This window comes from Lonchura striata, chromosome 1 (assembly GCF_046129695.1).
Source record: "Lonchura striata isolate bLonStr1 chromosome 1, bLonStr1.mat, whole genome shotgun sequence".
Taxonomy (NCBI): Eukaryota; Metazoa; Chordata; class Aves; order Passeriformes; family Estrildidae; genus Lonchura; species Lonchura striata.
Genome location: NC_134603.1, coordinates 14197166 through 14223369, shown reverse-complemented (window position 1 = coordinate 14223369; position 26204 = coordinate 14197166). Strand labels below are relative to the sequence as shown.

Here is a 26204-nt window from a genome sequence, read left to right as displayed (position 1 = left end):
GTGCTCAATGTCAGGCAGAGGGAAGGGAGGCACAGGACAGTGCTGGGAACTGAGGGGAGGAGGAGGGACAGGGAAGGGAGCATCACGTCAGATAGGCAGCTGATGTCAAGAAATCCTGTCCTCACTTGCCAAATGCAGCATGAAAGCAAGAATGCACACTGTTACGGGAAATTTGCTAAGAACCTAAAAGACACTGAAAGTGAAATCAGAGGAAATTTTGAGTCTTTCCATTGACGTAACTGTGACATGCTCATACATTGGAAATACAAATTGGGTTGTGTTTTCTTATTTCTTAAAGTCTGTGACTCCCTCTAGTGACAAACCCTCTCGGTAGATACTGTGCATGCCCAAGTGCTGCAAAGGTTCTTCCTGCTCAGTGTCCCAAGTTGCACAGCTAATCCTGTGGGGTTCTTCCAGGAGGGTAGGCATTCAGTTGTCCATGTAGGGTTCTCAAGGCCTCCAAATTATGCTCATCCCCTTATCCTTTTAGTTTGGATAAGGACAGGCAGAATGCCCAGGAAAGGCAGAAATTACCTGTACTCTTCACATGCAGTCTCTGGAGGTGGAGAGGGTCCATCTGCCACCTCAGATGGGACTAAGAGCATGAAAAATGGAGCTCAGCAGAACCGTGTCACACATGTAACAAATTCCATACAAAGTCTTTGTATAGAAAGCAAATTAGTCATTAGGCCCAGGGCTTTTCAAAGACTCTTTGGCTGGTACTGGGATTTTTTTCAATTTAGAGTTATCTGGTGTAGGAGGACAACTGTGCTGTAGCCCAGCATAATTGATGTTTCTATCATTTGAAAGGATGGGCATGTCCTGGATTCTGGAGGGAGACATACCTGCAAAAGAGAGGATGAGAGAACATTAACATTTCTGTAGTATTTTTGCTGAGGAGATGGGAACTGGAGCTGACCTGAGGCCCTGGCACACCAGCACACCTGACAAAGTGATCCCAGGGAGTCTCTTAGGACAGCTCCAAATATGCTGAGAGGTATTCATGCACAAGCCTAGTTCAGAGTCTCCTCTCACTTTTAGCCTTCAGACAGCCTGCAGATATGTTCTCAGCCCGATGCAGATAAGTGTGGGCTCTGAAACCACCAAAATTACATCCAGGTTCTCCAAGAGCCATGGTCAGCCCTTGATTACAAAAATTGGAGAGTCATTAAATATTTGTGAACAATACCTGTGAACTTGAAAACATCCTAAGTTCAAGAATACAAACCAGATAACTGCCTACAAAATATTCAGCAGGCAAATCTAAGTCGCTTGAAGGTCAGTAAATTCTTACTAATTAAATTCTTACCAAAGGTAACCTCTCAACATTTAGTTATTTAGTGGTTTTTAGTCAAACTCCAAAAAAGACAGAGCCCCTTTCAACTGCATAAAAATCCTGCTGGTAATTAGATGTTCAGCATTTTCCTGAGCTTGTTTACAGAAGGTCTGTGTTTCCTTCTCAATTACAATTAAAATCTTCTAATGGCTGCAAATTTTACTTACTTCTTATGGCTTCTGCTCTTCTGCCTTGCATGGTCCTAACCTGGAAGATTCTAGTAACTTACTGCTTCAGGTGTTTCTTTTAGCAACCTGGCATTTCATATGTGTGACACACAAGAAACCAATCAACTTGAGGAAATAATAACAAGGCTGAGAAACAGTCTTACTTCAGTTAATGACTCCAAGGGCTTCTTCACCCATGGCTTCAAATGCCAGTGCAGTATATTATCTGACATCCCTGAGACCACTGTTTTAAAGTGACAATCTTCTAATTAGGTTAAAATTTAACCTGACACTGCCCCAAATGCAAAGCAGCATAAAGGAGAGGCTATCATCTAGGTAGAGAAAAAAAGCATATGAGGTCAGGAATCAGAAAATTCATGTTGCACAAAGCACAGTAGTACAGAACTCAAAAACCCAGTCCAGAGTACTAGCAGGACAGATTTTTTTCCTGGAAGGAAAAAAAAAAAAAAAAAAAAAAAAAAAAGGGTGGGATGGATAGTCCACATGAGGTCTCAGAGGAAAGGGAGGGATACTTATGGTAAACTAAAAACTAAAAATAAAGCTAACTCAACCCCTGCCCAAAGCAGCCAACCTCTCACAGTCTCTCCTACCTGGTTGCAAATCACAGCAAGAGCACAAGAGGGAAGCACAAGCCAAGAGTTCACATTTCATGCCAAAATTTGAGATCACAGAACACAGCAGCTAAAGGAGGACATGGCACGTACTATATGAGCAGATACTGGGCTTAATCTAGTCTTAAATTAACAATCAAATGGTATCACTAACTAATACTGTTTGTTTCTACCCTTGTTTTGTAATGGCCTACCTATTCTCAGATGGCAGCTGGGGAGAAAAGCAGGATTACCCTCTCTTATAAATTATTGTTCTTCCCATTTTCCTGGATATGAAAAGTAAGAGAGAGTATGGCAGGCTTCTTTACAGCAAGATGAAACAGGTGATGGAACTTATTTCCCTCTCTCTTAGGTTTTTAGAGGTCTTAAGCAAAAATTTGGATCACATAAAGTTTTAATAAAAATTGAGGCACTCCCTGACCTCTGGAAATCTCCTGAACAAACTTTTCCACAACTTTCACTCCTCTATCCTGTCAGCTCTCAGGCTGATGGTCCATACAGGACAACGTAGCTTCAAGGTGTGAAAATCTTGCTTCAAAGTCCCTCAGGAAAAGTCACTGGATCTTTCAGTGGCTCAAATTGTTGAAACTGAGACAGGAATAAAACATCTCTAGAAAGTAATCACAGCTTCTCAACTTGTATAATGTCCTTCTGCAGCAAACAACAGTCCCTCCAGTGCTTTTAACTCTACAGAGCAGCCTGCTGAGAATGTAACTGGCTGGTCTGAAAAAGGTGAGGAAAACTGCCAGGATGACAAGCCCAGGTTTGGAAAGTCAGCAGGAATATGGTTTGTTTTCCACAGGCCAAAGAATCTCCCTTAACAGCTTTTATACCAGACCCAGAATTAGAGCATATTTTACACAAAGGTATCCATTGCACAGGGAAAGACTGGACATGAAAAGCCTCCCCCATCTCCCTTCCTTGTCAGAGAACACAGTCCATTTGTGAAATATTGCCATGTTGCATTTCTAGTCAAGATTCATCAAGCCTTTCCAGTCTTTGGATCATGCACTGCCTCCTTCCTGTTATCACACATATTTCCCCCTGTATGGGTTTGCAGAAACTGTCCTTTCACAAATCCTTTATCACCCTCTGGGAACTTTTCTGAACTTCTGAACTACTGAAAAATGACTTTTGCACTTTCACAAGGGTTTCACACATGGATTTGGAAAGAACAATTTCCTCCTGTTAGCATTGAAGTCAACAGCAAAAGTAAACCGTGCATTCCCTAACTCTGCTGTTTGGATGTCAGTAGAATCATCAAATCATAGAATGGTCTGGGTTGGAAGGAACCTTAAAAATCATCTAGTTCCAACCCCCCTGCCATGAACAAAGACACCTTTCCACTAAACCAGGTTGCTCAGAGCCCCATTCTGCCTGGCATTGAACACTTCCAGGGATGGGGCATGCACAATTTCTCTGGGCTCACCATCCTCACAGTATGGGATTTCTTTCTCATATGTAACCTAAATCTACTCTCCTTCAGTTAAACTCATTCCCCCTTGGCCTGTCACGACATGTCCTTGTAAGAAGTCTCTCTCCATCTTTCTTGTAGGCTCCCTTCAGGTACTGGAAGGCTGCAATTAGGTCATCCCAAAGCCTTTTTGTTCCCAGGCTGAACAAAACCAAATCTCTCAGTCTTTCCCTCAGGAGAGGTATTCCATCCTGATAATCATCTTGGTGGCCTCCTCTGGACTTGCTCCAACAGGTCCATGTCCTTCCTCTGTGGAGGATCACAGAGATGGATGCAGCACTGCAGGTGGGGTCTCACCCCACTTTCCTTTTGATAGAGTCCAGAACAGATTTGACTTTTTGGCCTGTGAGTGCACATTGCTGGGTTATGTCCAGCCTCCCATCCACCAGCACCCCCATGTCCTTCTTGGCAGGACTGGAACCCAGTAAAAACAGGCATGGTTTCATCAGCTCCCCACTCAGACCCATAGCATCAGCTGAATATTTAAGGAGCTTGGCTTTTAGAAATATACACTGGTTTTTACAGTATTTTAAAGAGCATGGGAAAAGAGAGATGTTTAAAATTTATATTGCTGACTGCTTTTAGACTTTTCCTATTTTACCTGCAGAAGCTGGTGTTAAAAAAAAAAAAGAACCTGAGTGAGCCAGCACAGACCACATTGTTTCCTTCTTGTCCATCCCTTAAAATAAAATAAACTTAAATAAACGTAAAAATAAAAATAAACATCCTTTAAACAAACTGCTTCCTCCCTTCAATGTGAACTGAAGTTCAGCCCTTTATCCTCCTCAGCTTGGGCTACTGACCTTCCCCCCAAAGGGCATCCTTACCAATGGGGTGAATCTGCTCTTCACAAGAGAGTCCCAGCATGGGAGGGCTTTTTCAGCATAAAGGTTCAGCTCAGTCCATGTAACTGGAACGGAAAGGTGACAAACAGTTAAAACTACTTTTATGTGCTGCAATTAATGTGCAGCACTTCTCATCTGCTATCACTCTACTGACCAGCCCATGACATGCTACCACTGACTGCAGAAGTAGAAGGCAAATCAGGAATGAGTGGGCAGTATTTTTTGAGAAAAAAGTGAGACCAATGTAATGATCAGTCTCAAAGCAAACATGGGAGGGTACTTTCTCCCCAGCACATTAAAAAAATCATTGAGCTATTTGCCACAGGATGTTTATTATAAGGGTCAAAGGTATAAATGGGTTTAAAAGGCACAAGGTGAATTGGTGGAGAGAAGAATCACTAGTGGCTGTTCATGAGGGGAACGAATGCAGTGCTTGGCTCAGGTAAGAATTGAAACCATTGCTGTGAGAGGCTGGAAGTGGCTGCCTGGGTCATAGTCACCCTCAGTACACCTCAGTTCCCTGGACACTTTCTGCTAGGGCTGCAGGCACCACCCTTGGTGAGACAGGTTATTGGTCTTGTCACACACTGCTGCTCTGTCCTCACCCCTCTGGCTGACATCTGGACACACCTCCCTCCCCTGGCTCTCCATACACTGAATGACAGCCTTCCCCCCTTCTGGGCAGCAGGCACAGACACAGCTGGCTGCCACTACCACGTGAGATCCTGGCCGAGCCAAGAGGCTGTGGCACTGCTTCCCACTGCACAGCAAGGCTCATTGCCAGCACAGGCAGGGAACAATGAGAGAGACTCTGGAAGGCTGCCCATGTTCAGTGATGGCCCTTTGGTGCAGGCGAGTGGCGTGTCTCCTCCCCACCTCTGCTGGAGGGAGTAAAAAAAAATCTTCCTCTTATGATTTGGCTCCAAACTAAGAAGATGACAAAATCATCTTTAGTCCCTTCCTTCCTCCCTTCCTTCCTTCCTTCCTTCCTTCCTTCCTTCCTTCCTGCCTTCCTGCCTTCCTGCCTTCCTTCCTTCCTGCCTTCCCTCCATACAAAGCAACATTGTAGGCTACTTGGGAAGGAAATAACATTTCTTTCTGGCTAATTGCTGCCTTGCACCTTTACACTATATGCTGCACATTGAGAGACTGTCTCTTCCAACAGTGAAAGTGTCTATAGAGAGCTATACAGGAACCTGTGTAATATGGTCTCAATCTCATTTAGAGAAATCTCTGCACTACCAGAATAAATGCAATGATTTTGCCTCTTACAGATACTCTGTGTAAGACCTTTCAAAATCAAGCATTGGAGTAATTGCAAAACAAGTTTCTTGTATCAACATACAAATGCCATCTGTCAAAAAATGAAGGCAAGAATTGTGTCATATTAAGTGCCAAGGTCTATTAAGTCAAGATCTATTTCAACATATTTACATTCCTCTCATTCCAAACACATCTGCAAGCCCTGAACACAGAGTCACTAGCAATGGAATCACTAGGAACAATTAATAAACATCTGTTGCCTCCCTTGACAGTTTGCCCCTATGTGCTCAAGTTTCCCAATACCAAAAGATTGGTTTATTTATCTGCTTTATAGCTAATAATGCTTAAAGTGCAGGAGTAAGAATTGCTGTTGTATAATCTTCATGTTGTAACAGCCTCTCTGAAAGGGAAAGTTTTTAGTTTTTCCTAATGATGATCAGATTCCTGATCTCTTTTCTGAAAATTTATCCCATGGCTACTGTGCTTTCAATGTGAAATAAAAAGAAGTCAGTAGGAAAAAAAAAAAAAAAACAAACCATGAAATTTTCTTTCTGTGTGTATAGTTGTACTTACTGCACTGAGAGAAATTACCAAGATGTTTTATTTTTTGGTTTTTTTGGAAGGGGATGAAGGTGAAAAAGGAGACAGAGGAGAAGTAGGCAAACAAGGAAAGCTTGGACCAAAAGGACCAAAAGGTATTTATGATGGTTTGTTGGCTATTGCTGGTACATCATTATCATAATACACAACTGTACTGATGCATATAATTGGTGTTTAATGGTTTTCATTCCTGTTTCACCAGTGGATTTCACAATCTTGTCAAACATTGATCAGCAAACATAAGAATACTTAGACAGCTTGCTCCAATTCCTACTGATACTTAAGACAGATATATATGGCTGTCATAAGTGTGCTAGATCACATACATAACCAGAAATATTACTCTTACTGAAATTAGCCTTTAGTTTAAATTGAAATTTGAGCACTATTGCCTAGCAATACATCAGGGTGCTCAATAAAATTTGGTTTCAGTTTTCTGTATTCTGCAGACAAAGAAAGCCATACACACACAAATAAAAAGTTTCTCTGATCAAAGAGCATCCAAGAAGAGAACAAGGAGTTGCAGATGTTTCAGGACTTGGCTCAATTAAATATGTCCCATATCCACAGTGTGACCTGGGCATATCATTTGGAGGCACCAGATGTGACCATGTCAGCCTTGTTTGCATACTTTAATTTGAAAGCTTAATTTATCTTTAGAGGTTAATGACAACGCATATCCAAGATCTTCCTTCCTTGACTGTAGATTCAGACTAATTAGTAAAGTTTTTACTTTTATAGAAACTTTAAAATCACTCTGTTATTATTGTTATAATAAAAAACTTTTTCTGTTTTTAAATGCATTCTTATGATTTTGATTCTTACCTTAAAATAAACATCAGCTAAGATACAAGAATTCAGGGAATCAACCATTTACAAAGCATCCTATTGATGTTAAAGTCCTTTTGCAAACTGAGATTCCCTAGACTGCCCTGTCATCATTAGGCAGCTATTTCAGAACTTACACTATTTATTAATCAATTAAAAAGGACACCTGTTTTTTTATGCTCTGAAGACTGGGAAAATACATGCAGCAAAATGAGTAGCTCCCTACTTGCAGTCCTGCTTTGAGAAGGACACCCAGCAGAGCTGTAAGGACTTAAGAAGTGTTTGCCTGGGGTGGAGAAAACCAAAAGGCATCAGCCTGGTTTGACTGTGAAGTACATCACTAGCAGTTTTAGTTTCTATTTTGTCTAAGACAATATGATGTTTGAACAGGCAATTTTATTAAGATTCTGTGCAATGACCTACTGTCATACCCTACAGGAGCAGAGATGTGGCTGTTCTCTTCCAAATATCCTCAGGGCTGTGCTCACTTCACTTTGCCACACAGGCAGACTGGCCACACTGAGGAAAAACAGTAGCAGTAGAGACCTAAACAGTGCCTCAGAAAAGAAATTACAGCAACCATCCATACTCATTTCCTCTTCATTTCTTCTCTTAGGAAACAAAGGGCCATTGGGCGATGTTGGTGACCAGGGAATGCTTGGTAAAATTGGTCCAATTGGTGGAAAGGGTAAGCTCTGGTATGGGAATTTTCTTGGGGTTTTTTTCCCTCAAGGTAAATATGTGCTTTATGAGAGCTCCAGATATGGAGCAATATTAGATAATGGTACAACCAATGTTCTCCAAATAAAGTTATGCATGAAGACTGGTGATGAGAGTGAGCTGAAATACCCTAGTTTTATTTTCTTCATGCAATATATCCAACTAATTTGGCTAAAATAATTTATTTTATGACTTAAAACATCAATCCTCTTTGATGGATCTACTTGAAGGTGTTTCTGCTCATTGCATGGGGGCTTAACTAGATGACCTTTAAAGGTCACTTCCCAAACTAGTCTATGATTCTGTGATAAAAGAGAATGGGAGAAACCCAGTTCCTGTGAAGTAAATCCTCTGAACATTCCAAGAGACAAATTTGTGCCTTTGATTTGGATACTGAAGGCCTAAGCCAATGTCCTGCTGCTGCTGAGGATGCCACCTTGCCACCTGCACTGCTGTGGGTCATGTAAGCAAACAATGCACAGGACATCCGTGCTCTGGTAAGGAACGAATTCAGGAATTTTAAGAAGGTGCTCACATAAGCAGGGATGGCAACTACTTGCAAATCAAGGTAGACTCCAAATCTGCCTGGACAATAATTTCATGAAATTGTGCTCTATTTATCTCAAGAAGAAGCTCAGGCATTCCTTTCTGATATTCCTAAAGAGCTACTTAAGAAGGGATATTACTTCTGCCACAAGGAGACCTGCCTTGAAAGCTGATCAGGGACACCACCATTGCCAGGAGAGTTCTGGGATCTCAAACCAGCACATCAACTTGGATATACTGTTGAGTAGGTGGAACAGTCTTTCTGGAGATCTTCTCAAACCACTGTTTTTAATAAACCTCTCATGGCCTTCAGCCAGTCTCAGTATCAGGCAAGAAGAGGGATCCCTTTGACCTGAGGGATTAATTTTCAGAAGTACCTAGGAAACTGAAAACTCAGAGAGTTATCTCCTAACATGTCTTCAATCCCCAAAGGAGACAAAAATGAACAATCTCACAAGTTGCTTTTGTTTATCTTAAAGTAAACCAATATTCTGAGCCTTTTAATCAAGCTCTCAATATGAATACACACTTTATTGTCCACTTACAGTTTTTTCTCATTTTCTTTATTTGCAGAAGCAAAAGTCACTGTTAAAATCTATGACTAAACATTGGAGCTCTTAATGAAGCAAGCCTGAAAATCCAGCCTGCAAGTGTGCAGTGTCAAGCACTGCTAATTAAAATGACAGACAACATCTAAATTCTTTTAAAAACCATAACCATATAAAGTAAAAAATACATAAAAACAGTCATCAATAAGGCAGAGCAAGTATTATTATATTTTGACCTCTTCATAAAAGAGTTGACATTAATTTCAGATAAAGTCCAGCTGTTCCTGATCCAAATTACAAGTGAGATTTTTTTAAAGAACAGGGCACCTCCAGTTTTATAGTAGAGCATTGGAGAAGTATTTTTATCATTTTTATAATTTACAAAAGAAAGGGAAAGCAGTTGGATGCAAATAAATCACATTTCCATAAACTGAACTGAAATGCTGCTCCTTAATGACCTCCCTCCATGCAGGTGCAAACTGCTGCCCACACATGCAGTGTCTTGCATGCATGAATTCAGAGGCTTAGAGCACATCTGCTGCCTCATCTCACCATGGAGCTACTGAACCTGGGGAAGGGCTCTGTCCTGCAGAGAACCCAGATTTCACCTTTTCAAGATTTCTTGAGTGCTTTCAGCTCCTCAGGATCATTTTGCACTTTATATTTAAAGTAAGCGGTATCAGGAACCAGCAGCACACAAGATGCCTGTGTTATCAGTGAGTTAGCTATTAAAGGGTTTTCATTTTCATGCACCAGAATTAATCATGGTTTAACTTGGCATGACAGTACAGTCCATCAGAGCTTCCTATAAAAAGCACACTGTTAATATATTATTTAATGGGTTTTTGAATATGCTTCCCTGACATATGCACTGTCTGAGATCTGAGAATATATTTCCTTCTTTATTCAGGTGACAAAGGAGCCAAAGGCTTACCAGGGGTTTCAGGGAAAAAAGGAAAAGCAGGTATGCTATGCATTCTTCTGTGCAGAATGGTCAAATCCAATGGATCTTTGATTTCAGGGTTGGTTTGTATGGAATCCCATGAAATTTTGAGGCCCAAGGGAATTAAATTGAAATGCCCAAGTAGAATAGATTAAATGTAATAGAGTTTCAAGGAGAATAGATTAAATGTAAGGAAGAGACTGAAAATGTTTTGTTGAACAAAATAAAGGATAGTGTAGGGACATGAGTGATTCCTATGAATATACCAGCATACAAATATGTGAAGCCATCCAAATTCATGGGCAATATTTGGTATCATAAAAACTAACACACAGGCCAACAGAATTCATTTAAACTGGACAATAGAAGAAAGTTTCTTAGTATCAAAGGAAAGTTTCTTAGTAGCAAAGTATCAAAGCCCTTTAACAGTTTCCTAATAGGTGCACGTAGATGAAAAAGTAATTTTAGATAGAAACATAATCTGTTGTCAAATTAATGCAATGCATTTGCTTACAGGAGGAGACTTTCACTCTGATGAACTAGAAACCTAGTACCCTAGTAACTTTGAATGGCTACCCACCTTGAACTTGTATACTTGTATTTATTTTTAAGAGATTACATATAAAATGACCATTTAGTGCTTAATGGGAAACCATTAGCAACTTATTTTCTTTCTGAGAAAACAAAACCTCTAGCAAGCCAAATTCCAGTTAAAAAAAGGGGGGGCGGGGATTAACTGAAACTTCAGTGCTTGAAGGTTATTGATTATTTGGGCTGGTATTAATTTGCTTAAGCCAGTTAGCAAGGGAGTGTCAAAACATTAAACACTTTGATCAACGGAAGTGCAGACTGGCTCTCCATAAGTGGGGCCCAGGTCTTCAGAAGAGCTACAGGTGACTCTCCATGCACACACCCACCCAAATGCTTCTAAATAGGTAAATCCTCCTTTGTATTGCATCAGGCACGGTCTGTGACTGTGGAAGGTACCGCAGATTTGTTGGACAACTGAATATCAACGTTGCTCGTCTTAACACATCCATCAAGTTTGTGAAGAATGGTAAGGATCCTTACGTATTTTGATGGGATTTATTTGATTCCAATAACAGATATCATTGCTATTCTTCTACCATTGTTGGTCTATGGAAGGGTCCACAGATGACCCAGAGAGAGGGTCCTCTGTTTCAGGCACTCTGAAAACCTAAAAGGAGAGGCAGTCTTACATCTATAAGGATAAAAGGACCAGATGACTAAAGGAAAAAAAATCCCACAAGTTATCAACAGCACAAGAGAACACATCATGAAAAGCAAAAGGAATGATTTGCTAACCACCTCTGCACTATCATTCTGCTCAGGTTTGGTGGCCAGTCAGGCAATATAAGGCAGAAGTTTGTGCCAGTCAGCTCCAGAGAGGCAGGAAGAGAAATAAGAACCTTTTTCTGCTGCCCAGAAAGGCTGCAGACTCAGCACTCCTAGTGCTCCCCTCAGTGCATGCACAATTTTCCTGTAAGAAGGGACCAGCACTCCAGAGTATGGGGTATAAGAAGGCACGTTTCCAGGCAGTGCTGTTGCATTGGCAGTGCAAACCGCCCCACTGAAAGGAAGGGAGTTTCCTGGTATAAAAGTGATTTAGAGACAGCTCTACCACTGCTTCCAGAACTAGGGTTGTATCAGTAAATTAAATTAATCTGAGACTGTTCTTTGTCATTGTGGGCATCCAGCACACAACACCCATCTATTTTAAAAATACTATGAAACTGAATGATGTATTATCAAAGAGTACCCCTCTACTACATTCTAAGCTGTGCCTGGGGTAACTCCTGAATTGTTTGGGCAAATGTTAATTTTCCTGGGCCAAACTCTGCTCAGGACCACTCCAGCAATCCATTAGCAGAGACAATCAACTTCTAGCAACCCAGGCATGCTCCTTGGCACTGCTTAATTCACTAGGCTATAAACTCACTGGTTGAGAGGTCTGCCTTTTAAAGCTGCTGAGCAACCACAGTTTTCTTTCAAGTCAATGCTACAGTGCTATAGTAGCTCTGAATATCAGGCCATATCTAAAATGTCTCAGCAGTCACATTTATTTTCATCTACATGGAAAGGGCCTGAAAAGATATCTATACCCCTGTGTTTCTACCCCAGGCACTCTTTCACAATCTATATTCAAGAACATACAAAGCAATAGGGTGATCCAGAATTAGACATTGCCATTTGACAATTTAGCATGCCTTAAGTTGATTAATACTAGACATCCAGGAAATAAAACTGGAGACTCACCAATCAGGACTGAATAGTTCTTGTCCTAATGTGTGCTAAGTGCTTAACGATCTCATTAGTCACATCAATCTCTGATCATGTCTTTATCATTCATCATAAATACACTAGTGGGAATACTTTTCCTCCTTCCCTTTTATTAATTCTAATGTAAAAATCATCTCATTGTCATATTGGAATAGAATAACCTGCATCTGTTGACATGCCATTAAGCAATTTTTCTTCTTGAAAGTTATAGCAGGTATCAGGGAGACAGATGAGAAATTCTATTACATTGTGAAAGAAGAGAAGAATTACAGAGAAGCCTTAATCCACTGCAGGGACAGAGGAGGATCACTGGCCATGCCTAAAGATGAGGCAACCAATGCCTTGATTGCTGACTACATCTCCAGCAGCGGCCTGTTCCGAGCCTTCATTGGGCTGAATGACATGGAAAGAGAAGGACAGTTTGTGTATGCAGACAACAGCCCACTGCAGAACTACAGCAACTGGAAGCAAGGGGAGCCACATGACCCAGCTGGTCACGAGGACTGTGTGGAAATGCTCAGCACAGGAGAGTGGAATGACTCTGAGTGCCAAGTCACCATCTACTTTGTCTGTGAATTCCTCAAGAAGAAGAAATAAAAGTGCCAGAGAATGTGCCTGGCACCTGCTGTATATACTATAACCCATCCTCATTCATTTATGGCAGGGAGAGCAAATCAGGGAGAGGAGACCAGGGTCAGGGTTCAATCCAGCTTCACATCACTTGGCTAAGCAGGAGTAACTCCTGTTTAGTCATCACTGACTGTAAAGTCAGCACAGGTCTGCAGGGGGCATCCAGCCAGTTGTGAATCTATATTTCATTTCTACATGCATTTTATGGTTGGCATTTCTATGTGTAATTTTGGGGGAAAATTTAGAGGATGCAGAAGTGAATATAATTTCACCAGTTCCAGAAATAGTAAGATCATTGGTATATGAAGTACTGATGTGGTTTGTAAAGTGCACAGATGGAAAGAGCATGACCTTCATTAATCTCTGACTTGCACAGGGAGTCCCAGTAATTTCCCTTATGACTTCAGAGCTCAGAGTAAAAGTTTTAAATATCCCTTGAAAAAAATCCTTCTTTTGTTAGAATCATAATTTGAGGTGGAAGGTATCTCTGGAGGTAATTTGGTTAAATCTTGCATGCAAAGTAGGACCAACTTCAAACTTAGAAGTTGCTATACTCTCCTTAATTTCTCTGTACAATTATATTGCCTGATAGGCACTTATCTGGTCTTCTGTAAAGCTTTTGACATGGTCCCCTACAATAACATTCTTTTTAATTTGGAGAGATGGATCCAATGGGTGGACTGTTAGGTGGATAAACAATTGGTTAGACGGTAGCATCCAGAGGGATGGGTGATCCAGAGGGTCAATGGTTCAGAGTCCCAATGGACATTAGTGACAAGGGATGTTCCTCAGGGATCTGTAGTGGGACCAGCACTATTTAATATCTTCATTAATGATATAGAGAAAGGCACAAAGCATGCCCTCAGCACATTTGCAGATAGCACCAAGCTGGGTGGTGCAGTTGATACACCTGAAGGATGGGATGCCATTCAGAGGGATATGGATGCCATGAGGGAAGTGGCCCATGGGAACATTATGAGGTTTAATAAGACCAAATGCAATGTGCTGCACTTGAGTTAGGGCAACCCCTGGAATCAGTCCAGGTGAGGGATGAACAGATCGAGAGCAGCCTTGCCCAGCAGGACTTGGGGATGCTGGTAGATAGGAGGCTGGGCATGACCCAGCAATGTGCACTCACAGGCCAGAAAGCCAAACCAGTCCTGGGCTGCATCCAAAGCCCTGTGATTCTTCCCCTCTACTCTGCTTTGGTGAGACCCCACCTGCAGTAAGTGCTCTGTCAGCTCTGGGGTCACAGAAAGGCTATGGACCTGTTGGAGCAAGTCCAGAGGAGGCCACCAAAATGATTGGCAGGATGAAGCACCTCTCCTGTGAGGAAATGCTGAGATTTGGTTTTGTTCAGCCTGGGAAAAAAAAAAAAAAAGGCTTTGGGGTGACCTAATAGCAACCTCCCAGTACCTGAAAGGAGCCTACAAGAAAGATGGAGAGAGACTTCTTACAAGGACATGTCGTGACAGGACAAGGGGGAATGAGTTTAACTAAAGGAGAGTAGATTTAGGTTACATATGAGAAAGAAATCCCATACTGTGAGGATGGTGAGCCCAGAGAAATTGTGAATGTCCCATCCCTGGAAGTGTTCAAGGCCAGGTGGGATGGAGCACTGAGCTACATGATCTAGTGGAAAGAGGCCCTGCTCACAGTATGGGGGTTTGAACTAGGTGATATTTAAGGCTCCTTCCGGCCCAAACCATTCTATGATTATCTACGCAGAAGAAATCTCACTTACCTCTCTTTCCAAGCCATCAGGCTGACCTGAAATGTGAGGAGTTAATTGTACATAAGCACACAAGTCTGCACAGCTTGTAGGCAACCTAAAAACAGATGCAGTAGTTCTAGTGTCTGAAGTCCCCAAAAATCTGTGATAGGCATACAGAAGTCTAGCACAAAGAGAACAGTGTAAAGGAAGCAACACCATTCCTGTAGGCTGTAAACAGGTACATGTAATACAATCTGTACCATGTGCATTGCTGGTTTAACAAGTGATTCTAGGAATATATTAAATCCTTAATTCAGAAGCCAGTGACGTTTGATGTTTAATGTTAAAATGACCCATGCATTTGTAACACAGGAAGAAGCTATAGAACAGGTTTTATCCCCCAAGAACCCAGATTCCAGGTGTGGTTGAACAACTTAGTCATGCAGTTCAGAGGGACTTACTAAAAATTATGAGCACTGAACATGAAGGCTCTGCTGTCACTGCCTAGATACTTAGATCTCCATGTCAGAATGCCCACAAAGAATCACATTTTCATATATTTGAGAATACTGACAGAGCTTTTTCTTTTCTTCAGACACAGCAAGTGCTTAGTCATGTTTTGCCTTTTCTCACAGCAGGAGATGAAGAGAAACCTAAGGGTCATTACAATGCAAGTCTGTAAGTTTTCCTTTCCACCCAACATTAAAAATTAAGGAAAGATCTCTGGAAGCTAAGGAGAATCCTAGATGCTCAGCACCACACAGCAATATTCCCTGCAGGTCACTGAGCACCAGGTGCACACAGTCCTCCTCTGGGTATACAGAGAGCTGGACATGCCATCAGCTACCATCATGTAGAGGGTCAGCTCAGAGTCTCCCTTCTGCAAAGGCAACCAAACAATCATATGTCCTCAACCTCACCTTGAACAGGAAAATTCTCTGAACCATTTGCCTGATTGTTTGACTCCAAGATCAGGTCTGAGCATTGACCAACACAGGAGCATCTCAGGTAACTCTGTGACTCAGAACCACTCTTGTAATCTGGTTTCTCTGACACTTGCTCCTCCAGGAAACCTCCTGTTGCTACCAGCAGTAAATTATCTGTGTTGCTACACACCCTCCAGGAAACTATTCAGACCTGTGAATAAAGGGGTGGGACCACATTTCTTTTCATTGCTCCCCTTCTATGCTATGAGAGTATTGGGGCAAACAAGTTCACTTTGCATGATGTAACTCAGCCTGGATTATTCCCTCTCTGGGAATTAATATTCCTCAAAACTAGGCAGAATTACACATTTTAGGATCTATTATAATAAACTCATTAAGCTGAACACTTTGGTTTTAGAAGCATTAATGGGTAATTTTAAAGAATTAATGATTAATTCAAGAAAAAGCTTCTTGAGAAAAAAAATAATGCTTTTAGAAGTTCAAGTCCAAAGTTGCTGGCCTTAATCACAGCAAGTCAGTTCCTAGCAATCATGCAGAAGTGGCATAGTAATATCCCTGTGTGTAGGCACAATCACTTCTGCACACTTCATCTTTACTTCTGACCCAAGAAACCAACAAAACATGCTTACGAGACTGGAGGTCCATGTTCTGAAACCCTCTGGCCATACTGAGACCACTGGCTGACAAAATTTAGAGGTGTCCTTAATGCTACATCCATCACAGATGGACCATTTTCCTGTTCTTTAGGAGAAAACGCAGAGCTGGGAGAAGGTGAAAGTGGAGCAATACTTTGCTGCAGGATCAAGCTCTGTCTTAGATTAGACCAGCTGCTCTCCAAGACATTCAAAATCAGCAAGTACACTTATAAATTGAAACTTCAGGGTTTTTATAGGTGACTATGAGTTATGAGTAATCTTGGACTATGCTCCATGTACAGGAAGGAATGACAGAGGCTGTCCTCTGGCTCCATGGCTGGATGATGGAGTGAGTGAGGAACTTATGCTGGATTTCTACAATGGAAAGGCTGGGACTGCCCAGTTCTTCCATCCTCATACTCTACTACCACACCAGTTTCATCCTTTCTTAAATAGAAAAAAAATAAACAAAACCAACCCTTTTACCCACTGTGTATTATTGGAACACTGGGGAGAGCTATGCCAGCTGAAACCAGCAGACTTGGGATGGCAGTTCCTTTGCTAACTAGAGAAGAGGGACAGCACAGGAGATGTCCAATGTTCCAGCCAGCCAGGCATAAGTGTGAGCAGGTGCTTGTGCAGCCCATTCCTGCAGGACTAGTCCCAGTTAATAAATTCTGCCAAGAAGCTGAACTCCTAGGCCAGTCCAAATAAAAAAGCCCATTGCACATAGGAGACCTGGCAGACAGGTGCCTATCCCATGCCTTGTGGGCACAGGCTTGAGCCTTAACTAACTGAAATATTATTGCCATATTTTACAGAAGAAATATGCTTGCTATAATTAAGAAATTGGGCTACATCAAAGGTTTCCACTGCTAGCCAATGGAAATTCACTGTGGTGGGTAAAGTGTCTTTCATACATTAGGTGGATGGAGCCAAGAACATAGGAAATGGTGCCTGACTATTCACAATTTATGGTCCGTTAATGTATGACATCTAAACCATTTTACCCAATCCCAGCATAACTTTTTCACATATTTTTCTTTCCATTATTCCCAGGCTGAATGCTCTTGTTTCAATTTATGCTTGCTGTTTCTTGTCCTCCCACTATTTAACATACCACTGGCTTTGTCTTCTTGAAGATACCCTCATAGGTGCCAGCAGGCTGCTATCAGGTTCACCTGAAGCCACCTCTTCTCCAGGCTGCATAAATCCAGTTCCTTTATCTCCTCCTCACATGGGTCTGACTCCAGCCATTCTGGGGAGTCTCAGCTAAACTTGGCTCAAATTTCTCATTGGAGGGGCTCAAAAGGACACAGTGCCTCAATGTGGTCTGACAGGGGCCAAGCAGGAGCATAATCCCTTCCCACAAGCTCCTGGCTGTTCTCTCTCCAGCACAGGCCACGTGCTGTCTGCCAGGACTCTCCAGAGCCCTTGCAGTAAAGCCAGTCACCCCCCAGCATGTATTGATGGAAGGGCTCAGCATTCCCAGGTGACATGAACTTTGCATTTGTCCTTGCTGAGTTTCATAAGGTTCCTCTTGGCCCATTCCTCCAATTCCTCCAGCCTGCCTAGGTTCTTCTGTATGGTAACACTGCCCACAGCATATTCACTGTTCCTTCCAATTTGGTATCATCTGCAAATCTGAGGAAAGTGGATTTTATGACCTCCTTGAAGCACCTGGTAAATATGTTAAACAGGACTGTTCCAGTCTCTAGATCCCTATGGCACTCTACTAGGTAAACAGGAAAAAGTTGTCTGGGAAGAGAACAACTCATTTAACCACTCTCCTCTGAGCCAAATCAATGAGTTTTTATCCACCGTAACATCCATCTCAACTGGGGTACAAGAATGTTGTTGGAGGCAATGTCAAAAGCCTTGCTAAAATTGAGGTAAATGATAGCCACTTCTCTCCCCTCATCTGCAAATCCAGTCATAGAATCATAAATACAATCAGGCAGTCAGACATGATTTACATGAGGTAGATCCATGCTGATTGTTTCTGATCACCTTCTCCTTCATATGCCCAGAAATGCATTCCAAGAAGATCCAGTCCTTTAAGTTCCACAGGGACCAAAGCAATGCTGATAAGTTTATAGCTCCCCAGATTGTCTTTGGCCTTCCTAAGGAAATGGTGCAACATTTACCTATTACCAGTTATTAAGGAAACTTCCATGATTTCCATAACCCTTCTGATGTGACAGAGTAGTCATGCAGAGACATCTAATTTTGGTTTTTTTGGCACCTTGGATGTGACCTGTCTGCTCCCATAGTGTTTTCTGGTCAAACTCTCTCAAGTAAGCCCCAGCTAAACACTCATCCACTTATGGTAGCTCTCGTTGGACCCTATCCCTAAGCACAGATGATGCATGGGATAGTTTGATGGTAGAGACAGCAAATAAACCTCCATGGAGTGGAGGTTTAAAAAAATGGAGTGCCTCCATTTTATCAGTGTCTGCTGCTACTTCTACAAACTCAGATAATATTTCTAAATTATTCCTAATTATTCCATTGTAGCCTGTCCCTGCTTCCATCTCCTCTATACTTTCTTTTCATATTGGAGCTCCACCAAGCTCCCTGTTCAGCCACACCAACCCCCTAGCAAAGCTACCTGTAGATGTGCAGTGAAAACAAGATCGCTGCCTAAGATAGCAAGAATATTTCAGCATGCTTCCTGCTCTTGGACAACCAGGAATTTATGATCTTCCATATTCTGAGGAATGTCACTCAGCACAAGCATTATCATTCTGTTCTCCTGAGGCTCATAACATATATAAAGGACAGATATCTATGGTAAAGACAATGTTTTAGAAACTAACTCTAATAAAAATGATCAGAGATTCAATATATCCCATTAGAATACATTTTCCTCAAGCATTTCAGTCTCAAATGGGCATTCAGCTGATAGATTTTTTTCTTTCTACTTTTTTTACTGCTTTTAATAACTCTTTTTTTAAAAAAATAAAACACCTAGAGAAATAGATTTCCAGATTCTTGACCACAGCCACAAGAATATGTAGGCATCTCTATGTAGTTTTACATACAGTCTTAAAAAGTACATTGGAATTGTAGTTCAGCTGGCTGAAATGGTTATTGAGATGAAATTTGACACCATGTGTCATGACAAAAATACTAAATGTGTTAGAGGGAGGGATTAACATGGTTATTTGGAAAGCATTGCTCTAGATTGTCTTGATTTAATAGGTTTTCATGTGTACAGAAGCCATAAATTACTATTACTTTTTTTTTATCCTTCTTTTATTATTTATTAAAGTCATACATAAACTACTCAACATGGGGAAAAAAGAATGGGCAAGATCAAAGTAGTAGCTTAATCTGTATTTCATCTATGCTTTTGTAGCAAGGGAGAACAGCAAATTGTAAAAGAATTTTTGCCTACCTGCTGTGTGCAGTGTGCCCAGCTAAAGCTCCAGGCCCCACCCACTCCTGGCCTGGAAATGTTGCTCCATGCAGATCTTTCAACATAGGGTGGAAAAGTTTCAATTGATTTTTAGGTGGGTGGGACGAGGAAGTCACATCACTCCCTTCTGCAGACAGCAGCAGCAGCCTACTGAAGCACAGTGGCTGACCACACAGAGCTGTCAGAGCCTGGGCAGTGTGTGTGAACCTGTGCATTTTGAGTTCTGAATCCCTAAGGCCCTTAGTGCTGTACCTCAGCATCCCTGGTGCCATATCTGTGCTTGAATCCCACCAAAATCCTGTGCTTTATCTTTATCTGCAGACTTGCAGATGCTGGAGGAGTCAAGGAACTGTAGCTTCTCATTAGTATGAGGCAGTACATCATGTATGTATCTGCAGAGCCATGACCTCAAATGATGCAAATTCATTATATGTCCTCTTTTTTTGTCACATTTTTCATAACTTATGTGTTTTGCAAAACAAATGTAACTTTAAAAAAGTAGTCGGATGTCTATCATTACTTTGGTTTTATTGATGTGGACATAGTTTAAACATAACAAGTCCTAAAAAATGTAAGTAATATGTTTTTGAAAGCAGATTTCAGTGATTAATCCCCTGTTCATCTTTTTCCTCTTACTAGATGCTGCAAGTTTTTCTGTCTTTTTAACTTCTCAGCAGTAATTGTCTAGCAAGAGATGTTAATATCCCCAGCTTCATACAACAGAAATATTTATATCAGTTTCCCACAACATTAACAGAGTGCATGGAACACTCTATGTGGAGGGTGGAAGAAGTCACAATAATGTTCAGTTAATCAGTAGAAGATTAAGTAAAACATTGTAGAAAAATGTAAATACAGATTTAGCAGATGCTTACCATATGAGCTGACGGATTTATTTCCCACTCTGAGCTAATTTCTAGGTCTTGAAAAGGCTTTAAAGTTTGTCAGAGAACATCTAAAATGTTTTCAGTAGGTCCAAAAAGAAATTTCAATTCAATAGCTCAGGAATACCAGAGCTTTCTGCAAGTCCATGTTTGCAGGAGAGAGAGAACTTTCTCAGGACCTGAAGAAGCAGAAATACATTTTATGCAAAACCAAGGACAAAGCAGACACAAGTGATTCCTATGATCTATATCCAGATACCTACTAAAATACAAAACAAATTGTTCATCAAATGATGCTATTGCTTTCCTGTTTGTAATGGAGGGTCTAGTCAGATACACATAGGCACTTGATCAGCTGAATCCAGCCTGGTTTCTTTCACTGTGCACCAGAAACCCAAAAAGACTTTTTGTGAGGTTAGGCATTTCTTTTTGAGTATAGCTAGATGTAGAGATGTATGAGCATATTAGTCCTGTACAACAAATTACATCTTCAAAGCACCCTATAAACACTAACTACACTGCAATTATACTATCCTATTAGTAAAGTAATGCACAGAATACTGACCTATTTATTCTTTTGCTATTATGTAAAATTAATGAGCTGTGTTTTTTGACCTCTGATTCATCCTTCTTCCAAATACCTGTGGATTAAAATTTAAACTACTTAAATAACTCCACAAAACTACTGGTAGGCAGCAAAAGGCAAGGCTATTCAAGTTTTTGAAATGCACTGCTACAGACTGTAAGCACTCCAAAGGATATGTGAACATAAGGTCCCATTCCAAATCAAATTCCAGGGTAGAAAAATAATTTTGTTTAAAGGTGTAGGTAGTCTACTTAAAATTTGTTTGGTTTTATTCTTTAATTACTGCCTTGTAAATAAATTACAAAACTTACCTGGTAGCAAATTCATCATCCCTTTCTCTCACCCCATCCACACATCTGAGAACAATGTGCAAGTCCACTGTCAGGAGTTATTCATTGTAGTGGATGAAAACACTCTCTACATAGGAGAAGCATGTGCACAAGCATGTCCATCCTGAAAGATGTCAGGAATTATGCGTGTGAATTGTAACACTGATAAAGCCAGACACTAATGAATACAAGAAATCATCAGCAACTGTGAATGAAATATTCACATGTGAATGAAATAAAATACTCATGTGGCTGTCACATTAAAAATCGTAGAGGGAAAGTGAGATAGTTTTTAACTTATTTTTCATAGTCTAAACTACATCTTAGCAGAGTTTGACTCAACATGAGGATAGCACAAACCACCTCACCTTCCTTGATGATGTGTAAGCTAAACCTGCCAGCAGAACCACAGATTGTTTTCTATCCAGAAATTGCATACATACTGTTTGTAACACTTATTTCTTCATGAAGGACGTCAGGCCAACAGGAATGCAGTTTAACTGGTTTAGGATTTATGAAAGAAAGAAAAAAAAAAACCAAACCCAAACCTATTTGCTTTCCTGTGAAACAAAACCTACTTAATCAAATACTTATACTTACAAAAACATTGTGAAAGAATCTGAGGTGAGGTTCAATAGGAACTAAATAGCTGAGATGGGCCTGCAGAAATATATTCACAGTAATTCCCTGAAATGAAGTAATTATTCTCATGTGTTATGGTAATTTCTGATGTAGCTTCAGCACCTGATGGCTCAGAAAGAGTCACTGTTTGGAACTTGCCATCACTATCAGGACTGGATTTTGGAGGATCTGAGCACATAAGCAGGCAGCACTGCTCAACCTGACATATGAAAATCAAGCATTAGAAGGAAGGTTCATGTTCTGTAAGGGGCATCCAGCTCCTGAAAATACCTGACTGTCCTACAGAGTTTATCATTGCAGAGAGAGGATGGGCAAACTCAAAATCTAAAGTTCAAGGTTAGAGGACATTATTTGTGCTTACTCTAAGTAAAAAAACAAAAAAAACCCACCAAAAACCCCCAAACAAACCCAAAAACAAAACAAACAAAAAAACCCCACAAAACCAAACCAAAACAAACAAACAAAAAAAAACCACCCCAAACCCCCCCCCCAAAAAAAAAACAAGAGAGAAGCAACAGGATGTTTAAAGGTGCAGAAGCATGGCTCAGACCACCTGAAGGTTTCTAGAAGCTGTATCAGCATTTCTTATCTTAAAGAAAAATCCCAATAATAGTTTTCTATCTATCATTTAAAAAAGTAAAAATGTCCATGTACTGTACATAAAGAAGCTAGAATGTGGCAGTGTATCTGACTCATGAGTTTTGTGTTTATTTTTAAACTGTTCTGCTAGTACTGAAATGTATTAATTTTGTGAACACCAGAGGCACCTGGATGCTTGGAGACAGTTTTGAAATTATGGATAATCAGTAAAAAGATTATAGGTCTGCCAGTGTTTCAGTAGCTGAAGAGCTCCCTCAGCCTTAGAACTCCAGTAGTTACTGTAAGTAACAACAGATTTAATTAGAATATGACCCTGCTGTTTTAAGCAATCTGAAACTAACAAAAAATACAGAAGTTATGATTCCCTTAATTATGACTATACTTACATACAAAGAGCTCTTTAACATCCTACTAACAGTCATCAGGTAAGTCCTAATTATGTGTATACATTATAACACTGATAAATCCTTTTTATTACAAATAAACTCAGAGTGCTTTGAAATCTATAAACTCAGTCCTTTTGCAGCAGCATTTTTATGCCATTTCAAACCATTACAGTTCTTTTTTATACAATCATATTTTAATGTCTCCATGCTTCTACTTCCTGAATTTAGTCATCACAAAATAAAGTCACCATTGTCTTTTGCCTAATTATCCTTTGCCTTCTATTGGATTTTTAGCCAGGATTTTGCTCAATAAAAAAACCAGTCCCCAAAAGGCAAACAAACTGCAGCTGAGGAAACTTCCTGAAAGCACAGATAGTTCATGAAAACAATGGATACCTACTGCTGCCCTACGTGCTGCCAGCACGTTATGAGCAAAGGTTCTTACATCCAAGTCTTGAGTGCCGACAGAGTGAGCAGAGGCCTGTGCTACCAGCAGTACCAAAGGCACGGGTCTGTGCTGCATCTGCAAAGGCAGCACTTGGCACAGCCTCCTTCAGCCCCCCTGCAACCAGCTCAACTGGTCCTCTTTTATACCATGAAGCTGGAAGGGGACAGGATAAAAAAATGTATTGCTGCTGTGCAGTCTGTGCACTGTTTTCCCTGGGCAATTCTGTCCTAAACAATCAGTGCTATTTACTCATCCCTCATCTCCAACAATATCATGCTCCCAGTTTGTACTTCTGAGACTTTAACACTCTCTTCTGAGGACAATCCATGCAAACCATTTTTCCTGGCTCACCTATGCCAAGAACAGAACACTTGACTTCTTGAGACATTTTCCCATTAGGTAACTTGGCTTTGCTCTGCCATGTCCCTCTCTACCCACCTTGCCTCCTGTACCATCTCAGGTCAGGATCTTCCTCTTTGCTATTAAGAGATTCTGCATTTTTACTTTTGCTGCACCCTTACACAGCTAAAAGGAATTTCTTAAAGTAAATAAAAGGAAAATTGGCCCTTGGCATGCTATACTGTATTGCTAGAGACCAGCAGTGCCACCAAGTCAAAAATGAACCGCTGGTAAGCTTAGGAACATGGAAACAATGTTATGAGAACAGGTGAGGAACCTCAGCCTGACCTCCCTAACACCAGCTGACTCCAGCAGGGTCCCTGGCTCTGTGCCAGCCTCCAGCTGTGTGGTGCCTGTGTGAAGGGATCCTCAAACACCCCTAACCAGCCAGCAAAGGATTCCCTGCTTCAAAGGGCACCCTGAGAGCCAAAGCAGACAGGAAAATGCCTTTCATCCCATGGCTCTGGGCACGGAAGACACTTCTGCAGGAAGAGGCCATGTCCAAAGTACCACCATAGCATTATGAGCCAGCCAGAAAATGCTGCTGAGAGCAGCTCTGAGACTGCTTGAAGCTGCTCCAGGGACTGGTTTGGTAACCAGCCATCCCTGGCACTGGTGGACCAAACAGGTGGCACATTTATCTTCATCTCCTCAGCACACATCCCAAGCTCAGTTTAACTGGATTAAGTGAGAAATTTCAACAGTTGTTTTCCTCTTGGTGCAAGAAGGGGCAACATGCATTCACAAACTTGGCCCTGCTTGTTAAAAAAATTAAAACTGTTGCACTGCCTCACAAGAAACCTCAACAATGTGGTGGTATTTGCACACTAATTCATAATATGCATAGATCCAACCATGATCCTGAAGTTCTGTTACCACTTACTAAATACACTACAACAAATGATGCTAAAGGCATTCCTTATCATTCATCTTATGCAAGCCAGTTTTATGCCAATTTAATTTCACTGGCTAAGGGGTAATGACCCCAGAGTTTGTACCAGTGTGAGATCAGAATCCTGTATGAAATTTCCAGGAGCATGCTAAATTATTTCATCCATAAACAAAAAGCCTGTGTTGCATGATCAACTCCAGGCTTTCTATTTTTGATATGTAACTAACTTAGGAGAGTTTGTATTCCACATTAAGAAATAGCAGCTTTGCAAATCTAAAAGAAACACAGACAACTATTAGGGGCAACTTCCTCCAGAACAAGAAAGAAGCGGATCCTGTCTAGAAAACCTTGCCTAGTTCCACTCTGGCTTGGGGAATCTGTTTGTGCATAAACAGAGCCACAGGAAAACAGGGTTACTGTCAATTATTTGGTTTGTATTTTCCATCTCTTTGACCATTTTGGCAGACCACCCTGGTGCACTCCATAACATAGGACATGAGATAACATCTCTTCCTGAAATGCTTCTGATAACATAGATAAGGCATTAAGGACCATGAGTTCTGAAATTGGCATTACTTTCACCTGTTATCTAGTATCCTTACTAATATTCAGCTCTTCCAGAAGTATCAATGCCATACCTCACAAAAGGTAGTCTGAATCTTGCTGCATGTGACTGCTGTGTAATTTTCATATCCAGTATGATGTACACATGTACACTGCTAAACCAGCAACTGGTTTAGTAGTTCTGTGACAATGCTTCCTTTACATTAGACTGCCATAGCATTAGAACATGAAGGGAATAGAGCTTTTTACAGCTGCTTAAGAGCAATTTTTACTCCTTGTGGTTGTATAGACAGACTTTCCTACTCACAATGAATCAATATACTTCTGCCTACCTATTCACTTTGGTGGACTGGAAGCTGCATCATTACTTTACCTTCTAACATGCCAAGATGCAATTAGTTATACAAAAATGCTATTAAAAAGCAGTTAAACACAAACATGTGCTTTTGCATGGAAACTTAATCTCTTTAAAAAATCCAGTTCTTTAAAGATTCAAACAGTACATGAATCAGTATAAAAGCAATCCCACAGGGCATGCAGCACATCTTGCCTGAACACAGCAAAAATAATTTAAAGAGACACTTAATTTAAGCTTTAGGAAAAAGCAGAGAATTAGGCTTCAGGAAAAAGCACAGCCAAAAATCTACTCAGTAGATCTATACCTAATTGTGAAAGTGAAATTTGGACTTTTTTGTTAGAACCAACTAAATTTCAATAAAATAAGTGTTATAAGGAACGTGCAAGTAAAAAGAAATAGGATTTACAAGCACATGGTATGTAATCATTAGTAAAATCTAGTACTGCTAGGAGTTCACACAGATTAACTATGCAGCTAAATAATAACACTGGAAATGTTTATGACCAAGTATTATTTGTACTTCCTTTGTGTAAGATAAGGACAATCACATTTCTTGTTCTGAATCA

The 26204-nt window shown here is 40.8% G+C and overlaps 1 protein-coding gene and 1 long non-coding RNA gene across 2 annotated transcripts in view; one reads left to right on the top strand and one right to left on the bottom strand.

Annotated features, from left to right (window-relative positions):
- COLEC10 (collectin subfamily member 10) overlaps positions 1–23242 on the top strand; it is a 28999-nt gene extending 5757 nt beyond the window's left edge. Inside the window, exons 2-6 of the mRNA XM_021546399.3 lie at positions 6341–6412; positions 7762–7833; positions 9870–9923; positions 10864–10959; positions 12409–23242. Of these exons, the coding sequence (XP_021402074.2) occupies positions 6341–6412; positions 7762–7833; positions 9870–9923; positions 10864–10959; positions 12409–12800 (686 nt within the window). The 3' untranslated portion in view covers positions 12801–23242. The remainder of the gene's footprint in view (positions 1–6340; positions 6413–7761; positions 7834–9869; positions 9924–10863; positions 10960–12408) is intronic.
- On the bottom strand, positions 475–20521 carry LOC116183263 (uncharacterized). The gene is made up of 3 exons (XR_004147854.2): positions 20426–20521; positions 4437–4519; positions 475–845 (listed from the first exon to the last, which is right to left on the bottom strand). It is a non-coding gene; the product is annotated as an uncharacterized LOC116183263 (long non-coding RNA).
- Positions 23243–26204: the final 2962 nt, after the last annotated feature.